This window comes from Dromiciops gliroides, chromosome 5 (genome assembly GCF_019393635.1).
Source record: "Dromiciops gliroides isolate mDroGli1 chromosome 5, mDroGli1.pri, whole genome shotgun sequence".
Lineage (NCBI taxonomy): Eukaryota > Metazoa > Chordata > Mammalia > Microbiotheria > Microbiotheriidae > Dromiciops > Dromiciops gliroides.
Window position 1 is genome coordinate 25,908,336 of NC_057865.1, and position 21,843 is coordinate 25,930,178.

At 37.8% G+C, this 21,843-nt stretch overlaps 1 protein-coding gene across 2 annotated transcripts in view; it reads right to left on the reverse strand.

The window, feature by feature from the left end:
• Positions 1-1,358: 1,358 nt before the first annotated feature.
• The window catches only part of CMC1 (C-X9-C motif containing 1), an 84,128-nt gene continuing 63,643 nt past the window's right edge, over positions 1,359-21,843 (reverse strand). For both annotated transcript variants that reach the window (XM_043969313.1, XM_043969314.1), the window contains exons 3-4: positions 6,698-6,788; positions 1,359-1,616 (exon numbers count right to left, since the gene is read on the reverse strand). In XM_043969313.1, the coding sequence (XP_043825248.1) occupies positions 1,496-1,616; positions 6,698-6,788 (212 nt within the window). In that variant the 3' untranslated portion in view covers positions 1,359-1,495. The remainder of the gene's footprint in view (positions 1,617-6,697; positions 6,789-21,843) is intronic.

Below are 21,843 nucleotides of genomic sequence, written 5' to 3' on the forward strand. Positions count from 1 at the left end.
CTTCTGGGCCTCCTCCCTCCCCCAACAAAATGCTGACAAAGAACACAAACCCTTGTAACAAGAATAATCAAGCACACCACTCAATTTTGGAAGCTTAAAGTTCCACATAATTTGCTTAAACGGCACTTGCAATTGAATGACTATCTCTAAAATCTGTTAAAAATAGTAATAGTCATTTTAGTTCATAAATGAGTTTTAAAGATTTTTCCTTTTGAAACTACCACAAAACCATCTATGCTAAAAAAACAAAAAATGCATACAAGAAGCAAACCGTATGTAAGTTTCCCAGTCACACAAGAGCAAAACATGAACACAGATTTTAAAACAAGAAATCCTTTCCAAACTGACCAGAGATCATAGATTTGAATGTCTGATATGGAGTATTCTAAGGTAAAAGGTGTAAAGCCACAGCCGCTGCCCCAATGAGCTAGTTCAAATTAAAAATCTATTTAGGGGCAGCATGGTGGCACAGTGGATAGAGCACCGGCACTGGAATCAGGAATACCTGAGTTCAAATCCGGCCTCAGACTTAATACTTACTAGCTGTGTGACCCTGGGCAAGTCACTTAACTCCAATTGCCTCACCAAAAAAACCCCATCTATTTAAACTTATTTTACATTATATCATACTTGCTTCAAAAGTTTTATATTACAAATTCAGTTACCACCATGAAAAGAAAGATAATTAAATATGTTTAAATAAATTATAAATTTACATTGCATACAATTAGCATCTTCCCCTTCTTTCTGTTCATTATTTCCTTGTGTAAAATTTTTTTCACTTGTCACTCTAACCAAGGAGCACCTGGCCAACCAAATGGATGCTTATTTGATGAAAACAAAGGATGCTTGGATACAAACACACCTTGAACAGAACCTGAGACCAATGAATAAGGACAACACCCCTGTTAGAGATTGTAGCTGAACTTCATAGCATTTGTACCTACTCCCTGAGCTACCAACTGAAAAAAAGTGGCTGAGGCTGGGCTTTTATTCCTGTCACTCCCCTCAGTGAAATGGTACTCACATTGATTAAATATTTAGGAAACCTACTGTGTGCTCAACACACTGTAACAGGCATTGGGGTGAAGTGTATACAAAGGGGAGAAGCCCCCAAATTTTATTATCAAGTTGTGGAATGAAACAAATACATCCATTCTTTTATGAAACGATGCAAGAATAAAAGGCTTAATACAAGAGAGGGAAAGTGAAGCAGTGTGAAACCCTGGACAAGTAGATGGTAAAAATCAGCAGGTCCACAGTCTGGAAGAAAATACAATACATCCATCTTATTCATAAAAACATTCCTTCCACCATTCACTCATATTCGAACCAATAAATTAGAATTGTAAAGGATATAGAAATTTAATAAAAGATATTTATTTCAACTAACAAAAACATTTCCATGATATTTAGGGGCAAACCAAAGATAGTGACTTATTGCCTCACATTCTTGCCATTAGAATTAGGGTGAACATTATTCATAATTATTTTGCTAAATGCTGGTAGGAAGCTTCTGCAACCTGTTCTTAGAACGAACTCCAGTTTTTCTGAATTCTTCTCTTTCCTTCAAATATTCCATTTTGCATTCTTCATAAAAGTCTGGGTTTTTATAGCTATAAGAAGGAAAAGAAATTAGTATGAAAACCTTACAAATGGAACACAGTAAATCCTCATCACCATGATCACCTGGTGGTTTATCTCAAATAAAACAGCTATTTTCAGAAGAACAGAAAAAGAAAGACTACATGAAACTGCATTTTTCCTTCTTAATTATATATGAAGTTCAAAGAAGATAATGACCCTCTCTTTTCTTTTTTTTGCTACCCCATCTCCCTTCGCCCTCCCACCCACTCCATGTTAGTGTTATTTTATAAACTGTTCTCCTGTTTCTGCTCATTTTACTCTGCATCAGGTTCATACGGGTATTCCCAGGTTCCTTTGAAACCCACCTACAGTGCAAAAATACTACATTACATTCATATCCCACAATTTGTTTAGCTAGTCCTCCATAGGCAGCCATTCCCTTGGTTTCTGTTCTTACCTACTACAAAAAGGTCTGCTAAAAGATTTTTTATTCTTTAGGTTGTAGGAAAGCACAGTAATAGAGTGATGCTGAGTCAAAGAGTATGCAGTTTGGCGATGGTTTTCACTGTAGTTCCAAACTGCCTTCCAGAACAGCTGTATCAATACTGAGCTCTACCAACAGTATATTCATATGTCTGTTTTCCTATAGCACCTCTAGCATTTGCCGTGGTGCCATGGCCAATCTTATGGGTATTAAATGGAATCTTTCATTTCTCTAATTAGTGATCTCGACCATTTCCACGTGTTTATTGATTACTTGGATTTCTTCCCTAGAAAACCATATTCACATGCTTTGGCCATTTATCTACTAGGTTCTTATTCTTATAAATTTGGACCTATTCCCTACAAATAAGCACAGAAGACCTTTATCGGATGCACAGTGAAGTGATCAGAACCAGCAGAATGTTGTACACAGTGACAGCAATATTGTTTGATGAAGAACTGTGAATGACTTAACAATTCTCAGCAATACAGTGATCCAAGACAATCCCAAAGGACTCACAATGAAGCATACTGTGCACCTCCAGAGAAAGAACTGATAGTGACTGAACACAGAGTGAAGCATGCTGTTTTTCATTTTCTTTCATTTTTTTTCTTTTATTCCAGGCTCCTTATATAAAATGATTGATATGGAAATGTTTTGCATCGCAGATTGCTTGGGGGAGAGAATCTGGAACTCAGGACTTCAATGTAATCAAAATTGTCCAATCTGTCTTCTACGTTCCCCCTCTATCCCTTGTTTGGCCGTGCTTCTTTCACTATCTCTAGATCCAGAAGGAATTTCTTACTCACTCTTCCAAATTTCTTTTTTTTTTAAATTATAAAAGTATTTTATTATTTTCCAGTTACATGTAGAGATAGTTTTCAACACTTGTTTTTATAAGATTTCTAGTTTCAAATTTTTCTCCCTCCCTCACCTCCATCCCCCCCTCCCCAAGACAGCAAGTAATCTGATATCGGTTATATATGTACAATAACATTAAACATATTTCTGCATTAGTCATGTTATAAGAGAACAATAAAAGCAAAAAGGAAAAACCTCAAAAAAGAAACAGCACCAAAACAAAAAAAAATAGTATGGTTTAATCTGCATCCATACTGCACAGGTTTTTGGTTTTTTTTTCTTTCCTGGATTTGGAGAGCATTTTCCATCATGAGTCCTTTGGAACTTTCTTGTACCGTTGTATTGCTGAGAAGAATCAAGTCTATCACACATAATGTTGATGATACTGTGTACAATGTTTTCCTGGTTTTGCTCATCTCCCTCATTATCAGTTCATGCAAGTCCTTCCAGGTTTCTCTGCAATCTGCCTGCTCATCGTTTCTTACAGCACAATAGTATTCCATTGTATTCATATACCACAACTTGTTCAGCCATTCCCCAATTGATGGGCACCCCCTCAATTTCCAATTCCTTGCCACCACGTAAAGAGCAGCTATAAATATTTTTGTATATGTAGGTCCTTTTCCCTTGTTATGATCTCTTTGGGAAAAAGACCCAGTAGTGGTATTACTGGGTCAAAGGGTATGCACAGCTTTATAGCTCTTTGGGCATAATTCCAAATTGCTCTCCAGAATGGTTGGATCAGTTCACAGCTCCACCAACAATGCATTAGTGTTCCAATTTTTCCACAGCTCCAATATTTATTATTTTCCTTTTTTGTCATATTAGCCAATCTGATAGGTGTCAGGTGGTACCTCAGAGTTGTTTTAATTTGCATTTCTCTAATCAATAGTGATTTAGAGCATTTTTTCATATGGCAATAGATAGCTTTGATTTCTTCATCAGAAAACTGCCTGTTGATATCCTTTGACCATTTCTCAATTGGGGAATGACTTGGTTTCTTATAAATTTGATTTAGTTCTCGATATATTTTAGAAATGAGGCCTTTATCAGAAGTACTGGCTATAAAAATTGTTTCCCAGCTTTCTGCCTCCCTTCTAATTTTGGATGGATTGCTTCTGTTTGTACAAAATTTTTTTAATGTAATGTAATCAAAATCATCCATTTTGCATTTCATAATATTCTCTATTTCTTGTTTGGTCATAAACTGTTCTCCTTTCCAAAGATCTGAAAGGTAAACTATTCCTTCCTCTCCTAATTTACCTGGTGTATCACCTTTTATGTCTAAATCATGTACCCATTTTGACCTTATTTTAGTATAATAAGGTGTAAGATGTTGGTCTATGCCTAACTTCTGCCCAGCAGTTTTTGTCAAATACTGAGTTCCTATCCCAGAAGCTGGAGTCTCTGGGTTTATCAAACAGTACATTACTAAAGTAATTTACTGCTGTGTCTCCTGTGCCTATTCCATTGGTCCTCCACTCTATTTCTCAGCCAGTACCACATAGTTTTGATGACTGCCGCTTTATAGTAGAGCTCCAGGTTTGGTACAGCTAACCCACCTTCCCTTGATATTCTTGACCTTTTGTTTTTCCAGATGGATTTTGTTATTATTTTTTCTAGCTGTATAAAATAATTTTTAGGTAGTCTGATTGGTGTGACACTGAATAGGTAAATTAATTTAGGTGGAATTGTCATTTTTTATATTAGCTCGGCCTATCCATGAGCAATTGATATCTTTCTAATTATTTAAATCTGATTTGATTTGTGTGAAAACTCTTCCACTTTCTTGATGATGCTACTTTTTATATCTAAGTCATGTATCCCTTTGTAGCGTATCTGCTGTGTGGTGTGGGATGTTGGTCTTCACCTTTTTCTACCAGACTAATTTCAGTTTTTGTCAAACAGTGAGTCCTCTAATGATCCCTTAACTGTTAAATAAAGTGGCCTCAGTCTTCATCCTACATAACTTCGGCAGCTTGATCACCTTATCTTCCTTCAGGTTACAGGCTAATGCTCTCTCTTTCTTCTCCTCTTACAGATCTAATTAGCAAATCTTGCTCCCCTATACTGGATCCAACCCACTGAATCTAGATATCCTGAAGGGTTCCTCCCTATGGTCTCTTCTGTTCTTTCTGCACTCTTTCCCTTGGTGAGTGCATCAGTTCTCATGAATTTAATTATCATTCCCAGCCCTAATGTCTCTCCTGAACTCTAGGTCTGCATTACCAACATTCTATTGGACACCTCTCTACCTAGATGTCCCAAAAGCACCTCAAGTGTAACATATCCAGTTAAAATACATAATCATTGTCTCACACCTACTCTTCCAGTCCAATCCCATCTTCTACTCAGCTACCACATTAATATCCCTAAAATCTTGGAGGACAGAGGCAGTGTGAACAGTGTGAACAGTTCTTGTAAACAGTAAGAACTGAGGACTAGTACCACCTCTGCCCCATACTGACTTGTGTGATCCTGAGTAAGTCCTTCAGGCACTCTGTTCCAGTCAAGCTAGCCCTTCCCTCTTCTCTATTTCATATATTTCATTCCTCTTAAGAGCACCACTCAGGTGCCACCCACCCTCTGTGGCATGCCCCACCCCTAACTATGCATGTCCCTCCTTTTTCCTATGCTCTCTCACTGATTCTGTCAGCCCCCAAAGGTTCAAGTATCATCTGTACAATGATGAACTTCAGATCTAAATATTCACCCTTAGTCTTTCTAGTGAGCTCTAGTCTAAAATCATCAGATGATGACTGGGCATTTGCATCACCTCAAACTTAACATAGTCTAAATAAAAATAATTCTATTTCCCCTCAAAACCTCCCCTCTTTCTGACTTCTCTATTTTTGTCCAGGGAATTTCATCCTTCTCATCGGCCAGGTAGGTCCTCCTTGATTCTTCTGTCTTATTGATTCTACCTCCATCTACACCATCTCTCAAACATCAATTTCCTATTCCCCATTCACATCACCACCACCCTGGTTTTCTCATCATTTCTGACCTTGACTTGTCCAAAAGCCTCTGAAGTGACTGCCCTACCATCCTTCACAGATCTGCCAAGCTGATGTTCCTAAACCACAGAGCTGACCATGTCATAAAACTCATAAACCTCCAGTGCCTCCCTATTTCCTTTAGGAGAATATGCAAACCTGTGTCTAGCCCTTCACAATCTATCTCTGGCCTACCTTTCTGACCAGACATTATTCCCCTTCACATACTACACGGTACAGAAGAATTGGCTTCCTTGCCATTTTCCCTAGATGATATTTCAGCCCCACCTCCATGCCTTTTCATGGGCTGTCCTCCATTCCTAGGCTACACTTCCTCTGTCTACCTTATACCCTTGTATCTTTCTACCTCAGAATCCTGAATTTCCTTGACAGCTCTGCTTGCTCAGGGGTCACTTCCTCTATTTGCTAGTGCTTTCTCCAGACTCCTGGGGAGTTATTTTCCATTTTCTCTGAAACTATTTTGTATTCAGTTGCCTTGGTACACATTTCCCTCCCCCACAGGAATGTGCATGCCTGGAGGGCAGCAACTGTTTCCTTTCTGTCTTTTTAACTCCAGCACCTTGTACCATTCTTGGCACATATTTGGCACTTAATAAATGCTTGCTGATTGGTTGATTTATTTGAGAAAGGACTTGGCCCCATGAATAATGATCTCCTGACTCCTTCCAGGACACTCTAAGTACATTAGGGCCAAACCTATTTGACATACATAAAGAAACAAAGACAACAAACTGATTCAACTACTTACTGCCCAATTAGGCATTCTTTTAATGCTGAATTTTCTTTCCTACATTTTACCACCATAAGAAAGCCAGAGTCTTTGCAGCATTTGGTGAAGTCTGAAATGAAAAATGGAGAAAATGTTATCGCAGTAAGCAAAGAATGCATTTTCTTCATAAATATAACTTTACCTTAATTTTAATAATATTCTATTCAACAACTTCAGAGCGCTCAAGACAACATATTGATGAGGTGCTGTGGGGGTTATATAAGCTAGTAACAGTTCATACTCTAAAGGCCCTAATAATCTAGTAGATTAGATGGCTGGATTTGCTTTGGTTCTTGTCCTTGGTTCTCTAAGAAGACCAAAATGACATCACTATGTCAGGGTCAAGGTACAGGGTGTCTGACTGTGGCTGATCAGATCACTCCAAGCTCAGAGGCTCTACCACAGGTTAGGTAAAAATGATTCATAGGCACATTTAGAGTGGAGACAGATGTCTCTAAATTGGTGTATCTCACATTTCTTTTGAGCTACTGCAATGCTGCTTTCCTCTTAGAGCATAGTGCCTTCTTTGGTGAGGGCATGGCATGCTGGGCAATGCTATCTATGCCGCAGTAGATTCCAAAGTTCTTCAGAGAGACCTGGAGAGAGTCTTTGTGTCACTTCTTCTGAGCTGTACAGGAGTGCTTTCCTTGTGTGAGTTCTCTGTAAAATAGTCTTTTAGGCAAATATATGCTTGGCATTCAGACAACGTGGCCAGCCCATCAGAACTGAAGTAGAGTTTGAATGCTTGGCAGTTTAACTCGAGAGAGAGGGCCTTAGAGAGAGAGAGAGAGGGAGAGGGGCGAGAGAGAGAGAGAGAGAGAGAGAGAGAGAGAGAGAGAGAGAGAGAGAGAGAGAGAGAGAGAGAGAGGGGGAGAGAGAGAGAGAGGGAGAGAGAGAGGGTGAGAGAGGGAGAGAGAGGGAGAGGGAGAGAGGGAGAGAGAGGGAGAGAGAGGGAGAGGGAGAGGGTGAGAGAGAGAGAGGGAGAGAGAGAGGGTGAGAGAGGGAGAGAGAGGGAGAGGGAGAGGGTGAGAGAGAGAGAGGGGGGGGGAAAGAGAGGGGGGAAAGAGAGAGAGAGAGAGAGGGAGGGAGGAAGAGAAAGAGAGAGAGAGAGAGGGAGGGAGAGAGAGATTGTGTGTGTATTCATACACATATATATCTATTTATCTATATACATACATATATACATACACATACACACATATTTCTATCTGTGTAGGCAGGAGAAAAACTTGTACCCAAGTAAGTTTAACATGAAGTAAGCAGTGAGAAAACCAAGGAAAGATCCAAAGGGCTCCAAGACATTTCAGAAGAGTGAGCTCTCTTTCAGCTGTGGCAATAAAGGAGGGAAGGCCTGAGGGAAGCGCTTGAACTGAACCTCAAGGGAAGAAATCAATGCCCACAGAGGTGAAGCAGGAATGTGGAGAAGGGATAGTGATGACGGGAGTACAAACAAGTAGAGCAGAAGCAGGACGACATCAATTGTATCTGTGCTGATCATAGGTTTTCAGAAAGAGGCCTGTTGCACCTTGATAACCAATCAAATATTGGTCCAGCAGAACTAACAAAAGATCATTTGATTTTATGGGTTCTAGCAAAAAGAAGATTTGCTCTTAAATGCGGATAAGTATGTATAGGAAATTTCCTTTTATCTCCTGTAAAGTATCCAGTAAAATGGCAAATGCTGTTTAATACTGAAAGCCAATTCCTCCTCAAATCTAAATCTTGTTAAACTGAGAAATTACAACAGGCTGCCTCATTTCTAAATTGTCTTTTCCTGTACCATTTTATCAGTAGAAAACTAAAGACCAGCAGAAGTACTGTTTTGTGTCCTGAACAAATCGGATAAAGGCATATTCTCTATATTTTCTCACTTGACCAAATCTGCTCTTCAGGAATAAATGTGACTGGCCTGAAGCCTCAAGCTGTTTGTAAGGTCTTTGTCACTTGTTTAGCAACAAGGTTTTAATTAGGATCTTTCCTTCATACCACATAGCACATTAGCACACTTTCATATATCTAGAGTGATGTTGCTAATACTGCCAACTAATTTCTCAAATACTATTCGGCAACAAATCCAATTTAAAATTCTCCAGCCTTTCATTACTCACAGGGCCAAATAATGTTGCCATGTCAAAAAGCCAGAACATATTATTCTACATGCAAATAACTGAAATGATAATTACCACTAAAGACAAGTCTCTCAGAGCCTGCGGATTAAGAGCAATCTGACCTGCCTCGACAGAGGAAGCTTCCTACATTCACCAAGGAAATCACAGGTCAGGACCAAAAACAAATACTGAAGGCTCTGCACTGCTGCTACCACGCAAGTGCATTTCTAGAGGGCAGCCAATACTGAATAAATGGAAAAGCCAATAAATACTCAGAATTTGTCTAATCACTGGTCTTCATGCACTTAGAACCATCCAACACAGAGAACGCCAGGTGACTTTTCTTAAATCTCAAGAATGAGATTATGCACCATAAGTCACCTGACCTCTCATGGTACCAACTTTTTTGCAAAACACTGTAATAAACCCAGATCTGCTACCAATGTCTTCTGAGCTTGAAGGAAAAAAACAGTAGGAGACACAATAATCTTCTGTGAAATTAGGTTATTTAAACTAAGGCAAAAGGTGAAACAAAAGTGTGGTTCAGTTGTGTCCAACTCTTCATGACCTGGTGGTCCATAGCACACCAATACTTTCCATGGGGTTTTCTTGGCAAGGACACTGGAGTGGTTTGCCATTTCCTTCTCCAGTGGAGTAAGGCAAACAGATAAATTACTTGGCCAGGAGCACACTGCTAGTAAGTGTCTGAGGCCCTATTTGAACCCAGGTCTTCCTGATTCCCCAAGCAAACAGAGGTTAAGTGACTTGTCTAAGACTACACAGCTAGTGATGTCAGAGACTGGATTTGAATTCAGGTCTTTCTGACTACAGGCCCAGCACTGTATCCAATGAGCCATCTAGCTGCCTCCCACAATCTGGTAGTGGTAGTGGCAGTGGTGGAGGTGGTGGTGGTAGTAGTAGTAGTGGTAGTGGTGGTAGTAGTAGTGACACCTAGGCACCCTGTGAAAGTCTTAAGGGCACAACTGTAGAGCAGATGGCCATACCCCAAAGTCCTGAGGACACATCAGTAATGCTGAGGTGGGGGTGGTTGAGGTAGAGGGAAGGCACATGGGATGACCTGGAGGTCCCGGGGAGACATATGGTAGCAGGTCTGAAGGCTTACCACCTCATACAAAGTAAGAGTTAGTGACTCCCACTGCATCCAATCATACTCACTGGGCTCCGGGTGGCCTAAAGCCAGGGGACAAATAAAGAAAAAGAAGGAAAGGACAACCCTGGCTGTGGCATGAATCCAGTCCTCCCAAATGGGTTCCATATAATACCATTTATCCTATTCAAATGACAAAATAACTAAAATAAAGCATTATCTTTGGCTAAGCAAAGAATCATTCGTTGCAATCAGGTGGCTTGAATAGTAATGCTTTTTGACAGAAAAGAGTCTACTTAGATATTTTTTGTCAAGCCTCATCTCTCCATGGAACCCTTCTGAGCTGGTCTCCTTTTCCTCCCCTCTTCCTGTGCATTTAGTCATAAACATCTTATACTATTTTGCAAACACAATCACTGTGACCCATTTAGAAAGGAGGCATCCAATGCTAGTTTTTAAATGCAATGACATCAAATGAAATCTTATACTGTGTCAGTCATTAACTGTGCTGACCCTTTTAGATTTGTTATCTTATCAAGACAGTTCTAGGTTTTGAAATCTACACACGACCCTAGTAGCCACAAGGCTTTGTTTTTATCAAGATTAACAACTTTCGGGAGGTCCTGATGATTAATTTTTAATAAGAAAATGAATAACAACATTTCCCTGAACTTAGAAAATGCAATAGATTCTTCTTGGAATAACTATTATGGCTAAAGACTTTGACCATTCTTTTTTTAAATAAAAGAACTAAGTTTTAATAAAATGACTTATTCTTTCCTGATATGCATAAAAAGTGGTGTGATCCAGTTCCTGAATTATAAGGGGTTATATGTTTAAAAATAAAATGCAGTTGGTAGCATTAGGAGAGGGGGAGGGAAAGGGTTGGTTTTTAATATGCCCACTTTTTATATTCAATTTAAACTCTGTGTTATTATTTAAAAGTGGCTTTTATTTGAAGACATGTATAGCAAACACTCTGAATTCAAGTCCCAGTAGACAAATGCCTGGGTGCTGTGTTGTTTTTTGTAATAATCTTCCCTTCTGGAAGCTGTGAAATAAAAAACAGCTGAAGCCAACAGGAGGTCACTCTCACTTGTTAGCTTTATTAGTTTTGATTGGTTAAAGGCATGATGTCCTAGTGAAATAAAGCCAGGAGCAACAGATTTCTGACTTCTCAAGGTTCAATGTGGTATATAAATGGTCATGTAAATAGGACGCATCATTACCATGTGACCACATAGCTTCCAGCTAGTTTTCTCTAATGTGCTAATCCTGACAAAGATGAAAGAATAAGGCAAGTTCTAAGATAGAAGACAGGCTTCGAGGAATACCCAAAAGGGCATCTGACCCTATCTCTGAAAATCTCTTTGGGAGTGAGGTAAAAATAACACTGGGATCACTTTACTAAGTATTCTTAGGGTTAGGAATGCATGACTGATCCAGGATGCATAACATGAACAATAGAAAGAACAAATCAAATTTGGTTGTGAAATTTCCCTTATTAATATGCTATTTTCGATTGTAACTTTAATTATAACCCTCAGTTACTGAAACTCCTCTCCAATGGAAATTAGCATCACTATGGACTATTAGTACTAGTTATTTACACAGTGCAGCTTAATTCCTCTGTAATGCCAACTGTCAGGGGACAAGGATAACAATTTGTTCTATTTCTTCCTCAATCCATCCTTCAAAGGCCGCCTGGGTAAGCTTTCTAAGAACAACTCTAATCACATGCCTTTCTCCACTCAAAAGCTTTCAGTGAGTAGTTCCCCACTGCTTACACACTAAATTTTAAACTCCTGATCTTGGTATTTGAGAGTCTTAATAAAAACGACTCCTTTTTTTGTAACTTTTTATCACCAGACCTTGGCACATAGTAAACTTAAGAAATGCATCTTGATTGAACCTGGTCCCAAATGGCATTCTAAGACTTATTTCACCCTGTTCCACCATCACTTCCCAGGGCAGCCCATTCAGGATGGTTCTGAATAGCTGGTTGTTAGAAAATTTTTCTTTACATGAAGACAAAAAAATCATCCTTTCTAGTGCTACTTCAAGTGCTCTTCTCTGGTGTCGAAATGATCATAGACTTTCCATTTGAAAGTTCTTCAAGGTGGAGGAGAGGCTGTGACTCCTGCAAGCTCCCAATAAACCCGTCCACTCACTCCCAAATAATGCCATAAACCCCCCCCCCAACCCCAGAGAAGTCTATTTTTCCAGTGAAAAACTGCAACTGGGATCACCTGCTGATCCGCTGAGAGAGGAGTTTATAGGGTGGTCTGTACCCAGCCAGGAAGAGACTGCAACCTTCAGCACCTTGGAGCCTTAAGCGCCAGCGGCTTCTTCTGAGGCTTGGCTTGCAGACCAGTGAAGGGGTTCAGAGATTGGCTGGTGGGAAGTGGCTGCAGTCTCTGCTGGAGCTGGGGTGAAGTGCCCTGGTTCTGAACCAGGGCTGAATCGAGTGGTGGTGGCCCAGTGGGCAAGAGCACAGGCACGCCAAACTTTCGACCACAGAGAATTAGATTTCAATCAGACATCTGCTTCCAGGTTGAGATGAGTAGGCAAAGAAAGCAACGGACAACAGAAGCTTTTGGGGGGGGGGGGTGGCAAAGTACACCAAAATACACCCTCAGAAGAAGAGAATAACAAAGTCAAAGCTCCAACATCCAAACCTTCCAAGAAAAATATGAATTGGTCCCAGGCCATGGAAGAGCTCAAAAGGGACTTTGCAGAGAAAGGAGGAGAGATAGAAGGAAGATTTAGAGAGATGGAAGAAAAAATGGAAAGAGAAATGAGAGGAATGCAGGAAAGTTATGAGAAAAAATTCAACAGCTTGAAAAGCCAAATGGAAAAGGAGATACAAAAGTTCTCAGAAGAAAATAATTGCCTAAGAATTAGGATTGAACAAATGGAAGCCAGTGACTTTATGAGAAACCAAGACACAGTAAAGCAAATCCAATTGAATAAAAAAAAGAGGGCAATATGAAATATCTCCTTCGAAAAACAGCTGACCTGGAAAATAAATCCAAGAGAGATAATTTGAAAATCAATGGACTCCCTGAAAACCGTGAACAAAATAAGAGTTTAGACATTATCTTCCAAGAAATTATGAGGGAAAATTGCCCTGATATTCTATAAGGAGAAGGTAAAATGGAAATTGAAAGAATCTACCCATCACCTCCTGAAAGAGATCTCCAAAGGAAAACTTCCAGGAATACTATAGCCAAATTCCAGAGATCCCAGGTCAAGGAGAAAATACTGCAAGCAGCTAAAAAAAAAAAAAAAAAAGAATTCAAATACTGTGGAGCTGGGGCAGCTAGGTGGCACAGTGAATAGAGCACCAGCCCTGGATTCAGGAGGACCTGAGTTCAAATCCGGCCTCAGACACTTAACACTTACTAGCTGTGTGACCCTGGGCAAGTCACTTAACCCCAATTGCCCTGCAAAAAAAAAAAAAAAACACCAAAAAACAAAACAAAACAAAAAATCAAATACTGTGGAGCCATAGTAAGGATAACACAAGATCTAGCAGCATCTATATTAAAGAACTAGAGGGCATGGAATGTGATATTCCAGAGGGCAAAGGAACTGGGACTACAGCCAAAAATCACCTTTCAGGTATTCAAGATGAAAAGACCTGAACTGAATAGAAAATCAGACTTTCAAATACAAGACCCTAGAGAAACATAACAGGAAAAAGAAAGCATGAAAGTTTAAACTGTTTACATTCCTACATGGAAAGATAATACTTCTAATTCATAAGATCTTTCTCAGTATTAGGGCAGATGAAAGGAATATACTTAGACAGGGGGCAGAGGTGTGAATTGAATATGAAGGGATGATATCTGTAAAGCATTTTTTTTTGTTTATTCTTGTTTTTTGTGGGGCAGGCAGCGTGGGGTGCCTTATGTCTTGGGCTGGACATGGGCTCGGTGCTTTGTCCACTGTGTCACCTAGCTGACCCATGATGACATCTTCAAAATAAAGTTAAGGGGTAAGAGGAATGCACTGGAAGAAAGGGAAAGGGAGAGGTGGACTGGGGGAAGGTAACTCACATAAATGAAACAAGAAAAAGCTTATGGAGTGGAGAGGAAGATGAGGAAGGAAGGGAGTAAATGAACCTTACTCTCATCAGAATTGGCTTAAAGAGAGAAGAACATACACACTCAAGTGGGTATAGCAATATATTGTGCCCTGAGGGAAAGTAGGAGGGGAAGGAGATGGGGAAGGGGAAAGGTGAAGGAAGGAAGGGCAGATTGGGGGAGGGGGCAGTAAAAAGTAAAACACTTTTGAAGGAGGGATAGGGTGAAGGAAGATAGAAAATAGAATAAACATCAAGGGGAGGGAATAAGATAGAGGGTAATACAGTTAGCAATAGTAACATGATGAGCAGGATGATAGAAGGATATTTGAAAAATGCAAATGATCAACAGAGAACTGATGGTATCTGAATACAGACTGAAGTATAATTTTATTTGTTAGCTTCTCTTTCTAAAGATATTTTGTCTATTTTCTTTCACAACCTGACTAATGGGATGTTTTGCATAACTGCACATGTATGACTTATATTGAATTGCTGGATTTCATAGGGAAAGATGAGGAGGGAGGAAGAAAATTTAGAATACAAAGTTTTAAAAAAATGAATGTGAAAAGTAATGATGAGCAGGAGGAGTTCAGAGAAGCCTGGAAGGACTTACATGAACTGATGCTGACTGAGAGGTGCAGAACCAGGAGAGTACACAGTACACAGTAACAGCAACATTGCGTGATGAACAATGGTGATAGACTTGGCTCTTTTTAGCAATGCAATGATCCAAAACAATTTCAAAGAACTTCATGATAGAAAATGTTCTCAACATCCAGAAAAAAAGAACTGTGGTTTATGAATGCAGATTGAACCATACTGTTTCTACCTTTGGGCTATTGTTTTCCTTCTTTTTTTGAGGTTTTTCCCCTTGTGCTCTGACTCTTCTTTCACAATGTGACTAATGCAGAAATATGTTTAATGTGATTGCACATATATAACCTATATCAGATTGCTTTCTGTCTTGGGGAAGAGGGAGGGAAGGGAGGGTGGGAGAAAAATTTGGAACTAAAAATCCTATGAAAACAAATGTTGAAAATTATCATATGTAACTGGAAAATAATAAAACAAAAACTCATTTAAATAAATAAGTATATTTTTTAAAAAAAATAAAGTTCTTTAAATACTTGAAGACAAACCATCATAATTTCCCCCTCTCTACCAAAAGGACTTGCATAGCTCAATGAAACTTTAAGCTGGCCCATCTCTGCTGAGCATACAATCAATAAACCCTACAACAAAAACTGTGTAATACTGAAGCATCTCTCAAGAAAAGGACAAAGGAGAAGGAAATCTATATTGATCTCTTTAGGGATAGGGAGACAGGAAACATTCTCCTCTCCCCCATCCTTACTTTTTCCTTTTCTTTTTTTTATTCATACGCTACAAGACCTAAAAGATGGGAATGATAGGGCCCTTCTCATTGAACGGAAATGATTGTTTTATTTTTTAATAGGACAGAAAGGTTCAAATGTTATATAATCAGTAAACAAGACCCAAGATGGGCAGGTCATACTGGAGAGTTCAGACAAAAGTTTATCCACTGGAGAAGGAAGTGGGAATCCAGTATCTTTGCCAAGAAAACCCAATGCACAGTATTAAGATGATCAAAGATGATACCAGAAGATAAACCCCTCAGGTCAAACGATGTCCAACACACTACTTCAAAAGAGTGAAGGAAAACTACAAGTAGCTCCAATATTAATGAAACTGCTGGGCCAAAGCCAAAAGGAAGCTCAGCTGCAGATGTGTCTGGTGATGAAAAGAAAGTCAATATTGCAAAAGATCAATGCTGTAAAGGAACCTAGAATATGAGATCTATGAACCAAGGTAAGCTGGATGTGGTTAAACAGGAGATGGAAAGTGTAAACATCAGCATCTTGGGTGTCAGAGAACTTAAATGGATGGGAATGAGTGAATTAAATTCAGTTGATTATTACATATACTACTATGGGGAAAAATCTTAGAATAAATGGAAAGTCCTCGGTGAGAAATGCAGTACTGGGTTGTAGAATCTCAAAAATGACTGAATGATCTGTTCAAATCCACAGCAAACCATTCAACATCACAATCATACAAGTCTATGCTCCCATCATTGATGCCCAAGAGACCAAAGTTGATCAGTTTTATGAAGACCTAACACCAGACACATGCACTACTGGTGGAGTTGTGAACTGATTCAACCATTTTGAGAAGCAATTTGGAACTATGCTCAAAGGGCAACCAAATTGTGCATACCCTTTGATCCACCAATACCACTGCTAGGTAAAAGGACCTGTTTGTACAAAAATTTTCTAAACTGTTACAATAATAATCAACTTTATAAAACAATGCATTAAAGGGACAGGGCATAGGGAATGCTGTATTATTATAAAACACATTAGCTCTTTTGTGGCAAAGTGTTTTGAAAGATACTGATAATTAAAAGAAGAAATTGCCATTTTTCTTAGTGACAATAGCGAAGATTAAGTTAATTCATTTTAGAATTCTTTATTCCAATAGAGAGATTTGATGGATGTTTTTGAAAACCTGAGTGAAAAAAATTTGAGATTCTCAAATCCATATTCTAATCCGAAAATATTAAGTGGCTAAATTTTGAAAAAGAGCTAAGGAAGACAAGTTTACAAAACCACCTTTTTGATAGTCTCCATTTGTAAGAAAAAAAGATTTTGCCTTGCAAAGAAACAGAAGAAAGAAAAATACCTGCTTATTAATCACTTGTACTGGTCTCCAGAAGCAATTCATATTTTATTTTAAAGGCCCAGATACATTTACATATGAGTAAATGAGCAGCCCTAGTGAGGCAGTTGATCTGACTCCACTTGAACAAGAAGAGTTAACAGACACTTGACCAGGGGCAGGAAGGACAAACCAACCACTGTGTGAAACAAAAAATTCTCCATTTGGGCTGAAAGTGAAGAACTACTTATTTCTCTGGTCTATCAAACTTAGGAATACAACTTTCTATTTCTGTTAGTAACATCTGATTTGACTGAAATCCTTTCTGCTATAGCTGTTTTTGATTTTAAATTAAAAAAAAAAAAGATTTTTCTGAGAGCCTGAAAAAGAAACATGAGTATTAATATCAATGACACCAAATTTTGAGAAATGTTGCCTTGAAAAACTTCCCTAATTTCTTTATATTATTTTTGCTGTTTTTGTAATAAATGTGAAAATTGTAAAGAATTTTATCAAAGACGTCTGTGTATGGCATGCTTTTTATGTTTAAGATTTATATATTGTTATATTTACATTTCTTCAATAAAATCTGAGCTAAGAAAATTATTTGTTTAGATTTTTTTATAATGTTTGAAATAAAAAGTGGGGAGAGAATTGTTACATAAAGTTTACAAGCAACAGATTTATAATAAGAATGTGGTTTTTGGAGGAAACTAGCATATTAAATTGTGTTTACCAGAATTAAAATCATTGAGAAAACAACAGATAATTTGGTGCTTTTAACTTCCATGCAAATGACCAACTTCAGGTTTACACACTTCACATTCAAACACAGCAAATAATATGACAGAATTTGTCTGTGTCATATGCCTAAGCTTTGATGGTGACAGTGGCAGATCACACCCTTTTAAAATTCTGACATGCATCAATTCAAAATTGACCTTGATTGTGCATATCATATTAAATAATTGCTGAAGAACACTGTTGGTGGAAGTTAATTTGCAGAGCTGGTCATGTCTTTGTTGACTTGGGTTTGAACTTTATTTTCACTGGAAAAAGTAGGCATAAAGTCTATACGAGAATTGTTGTTGAAAATACTCAATAAGTGCATGCTCCTGACTCTTCTTACCCTCCCTGCCCCAGCCCTCAACTTCCTCAGGGAAGTGTTTCCAAAAGGGTCACCAAAAATGGTTCTAAATGTTTTGTTCTATTTTCTTGTGTGTATGATTAGGAAAATACCAAATGATTACCAGATACAAATTTGGATTTATTTTTTGGACAAAAACCATAGTAAAGTAAATGCCACTGTTCCCATAGTGTCAATGCCGAGTAAAAAACAATGTCATTCCTGATAAATTGACACTGTCAAAACTGTAACAGAGGATCTCTAGCTTCCCTGTAACTTAACACATTGAAACCAACTGTGTTGGTGGAAGAAACTTGATAATGGCAGCATCTACTAGCTCACATGCTTCCTTTTCTTGGATGGAAAAGAAATAAAAGGCATTATGAAAAATTTAGTTAAGACATTTAATAAATTCCATAAGCCCGGTCACCTACGGCAAACTGATCCTTCGAGGTCTGGCTGTAGTTTCTTTAAAGACTTTACAATTTTGCTACTTAAGAATGAGTCCTATGGAGGTGCTATCTCACCATTTATATTTTCACAACACTTATGATATTGCTATCACACTCTTAAAATAAATGAAAAGCCCATAACATCTTAAAGACCAAATAAAATACTATATGCTATGTTTGTTTCTGGTGAGAAGGATAAAATATTAATTTTGTAATGCTCATTTTAATCTTGATTTGTTTGAATACGAGAAAATTTATCAGCTTGTTTAAAAGAAAAAGTCTCATGTCATCTTGAAAAGCATAGGTTTGAAATCATCTGATTTCTTTAAACAGGCACTAGATAATATACAATTACAAAATTCTGACATCAATAATGTTTTATGACAAAGTTATTATGCTTTTAATTTTGTATTTAATTGTGGTTTATTAGCTTGTTACTTTGAAGATTACTTAGTGTGCACAGAACAAATTTAGTGGTGCATTTAATGAGCCAAGAAGGTAGGACGATGAACATGAAAAGATTGTTTTACATTGTAGTGCATGAGCTATTTGATAATTCTAACATGGTACAAAAGAAAGCTTCTCTCTAGATTGATCATGGTTCAGTTAACATCACTGAATATCTAATACCTCCAACTCAATTAATTCTCACCTGATTAAGATCAGGCTGATATTCAAACTAAATCATCTCTCCAGTCAAGTAGAAATCAATATTTCTGATTTTACTTTTAAATTACAATAACAAATAAAATACTGCATCTTCAATATGCCAAGAGTGGCTTTTCTATTCTAGTCTACCATAGCATGGATAACACAGCTGATTAAAGAATTATTCAAATTTGAGCAACAATATATAGGAGAATCAGATTAATTTGAACAGAGAGATGGAATGAAGTAATTAAATACATCTTACATAGGGCAAATAGAAAATTGACATAAAATAAACTCTACTTCCTTAAAACAAACCTCACTATTTATCAGCTCAAGTAGTTAGGAATATGGTTTTATTTGGGATCACTTATTTTTGGTAAGAAAATGTTTGAAGCCTGCAAAAATGTTTAAAAAACAGACCCTTTTTTTACTACCCCTTTTCATTTCCTCCTCAACTCCATTTCCCTATCCTGTTCCCCCAAAATAACCGATAAAAAACAAAATAACCTTTTTCTTTATGGGTCAGCAAACCTTTTAAAAATCAGTGCCTAGAAGTATTAGTCCATCTCTGCTGAGCATATCATTAATAAATCCTACAAGAAAAAATGGAATACTGAGGTATCTCTCAAGAAAAGGCCAAAGGAGGGAAATCCATACTGACCTCTTTAGGGATGGGGAGAAGAGAAGCATTCTCCTCTCCCCCATCCTTACCTTTTTCTTTGCTTTGCTTTCCTTTCTTTTTTTTTCAATTCATACCCTGTAAAATCTAAAAGATGGGAATGATAGGGCTTTGGGGAACCAAGAGTGAAAGAATCCAATTCTTAAAAAGCTAAAAGATCAAGTGATCTGCATTGGGGAGTTCCCCCAACTTAAGTCTTCAGGGAAATGCTAGATGCCCACTTTTAGCTATACTATAGAGAAGGATCCTTAGACAGGTATAGAATTGATCACCTCTTAAATCCCTTCCGACTCTTTGATTATTCCCTGGGGAAAAAAAAAGGTAACTTAGAAGAATTGATTTCAAAAAATAGTTGTTTCTGTTGAGGTTTGCAAGTTTAAAATTATAAACCAGGTCATAAAAATACATTTTAGCTCTGAAAAACTGCTTTTAGACAATAAACAGGTATATGAAAATCCCAATCTAATAAAAAGCTAGGATTTGCTCCAAGAATAAATAGAAATAATCTGGATTGCCTATGACTTTTTTTTGTGGAACCTTGGATTTAATTCCCTAGGGATCTCTAGACAGATTAACTTTTAATTCAATATCATTTATTAGCCACCTCCTAAAAGTACAGTTCGGGGATGGGGGGTGGGGAAGAAGATTGGTGAAAGGAGAGAATTGAGCAGTGACACCAATTATGAAACTACTGCAATGATATTCTGGGCAAGGGATGAGGAAGAGCTGAACTAGTGGGAAAGATGTTTTAGGCTATAAGAGGATAATTCCCCATAAATAGTAGAGTCAATGACTATAATGAGTTCAAAGGAAGGAGGAACCCTCATGAACTGTAATGATCTGAAAAGGAGGGCAGAAACTAAGTTATGTTACTATAACCTGTACCTTTACCAGGGGAGATATTCAATTAAGTATTTGTTGAATGATTGAGTGAGAAGCACCTGTAAGTATTATTCTTTATGTAGTTCTCTTTTAAATTGATACCATCACATATTCTATACCAATGGTGGCAATAGTAACTTGCATTTACGTAGCACTTGAGGGCCTGTTACAGAGCACTTTCTTACATATCTAAATATCTTTAATAATTTGATCATTATGAGAATTTACAATAACATTTTTGTATTCAGGCGTTGTGGTAAGCAGTAAATATAATTCAAATGTAAGGCTGTCATCAAAAAGCTACTACTACTTTGCAAAATAAGGTATCGAGAATTTATAAAGGTTCCACAACAACTTTCTGATTTTTAAAGGTTTAACAATTCATCCCCCTGATTTAGGAATGTTTTTGTTCAAGAAGAATAGAAAAAAATATATAGGTTTCAAAAGCTGTTAAGTAAAAATATATATATATATATATATATCAGTACCTTCCAAATCAAAGATTAATTTAGTCAGCTTTGTCTTGTATTTTTTTCCTATCCCACAAGAAGTACTTTTAATTTTAAAACAGAATGTCAATAGGGTTCATTGAAATAATGGAAAATAAATTAATGCTAAATAATTACTAAGGAAGTTTTATTTATGGAAATGAATAATTCAGTGTTTTGCAAAGTAAATTCAAATAGCAGCTGCTTTGCTGACATCAATATAACTTAGAACTTTCTCAAAAATCCACAGATTTTTAAACTGAAATATCACCCAATTCTTCTGCCAAAAGTGGAGAGAAGTAGACTGTACAGTTTCAGTACTCCCACCTATAATTTAAGGACAATGTTTCATGGCATGAATATAACACCCAGGGCACCCTGTCCTTGTATGAGCCCTCCACAAAATCGATCCCAGGTTTGTAGCCCTTGGTGGGACATCCCCAACACAAAACCAAAGCCAGGGAGCTCTAACTAATGCATTTACTTTTACTGGATATCTGGAGGACACATTAGCTCAAAACAATGAATCCATAATTGTTTACTAAGTACTTACTAGGCCCAGGACACCATGCTAAGCACTGGGGATACAAAAACAAAGAAAACAAATCCCCCTCAAGAAGCTTATGTTCTGAGAGAGGAGTCAGGCCTACATGTAAGTCTGGACAGAATAAACATCAATACATACAAAGCTGTTTGGGAAGAAGGGCACTAGAAGCTGGAAGGACCAGGAAAGGACTGCTGCAGATGGTGGTGTGGGAGGTTAACCTTGAAAGAAGGTAAACATCCATTGAGACAGAGATGAGGAGAGATCGCCCAGGAGAAAGGCACAGAGAACACAGGCCACATGTGAGGACGGGGTTTG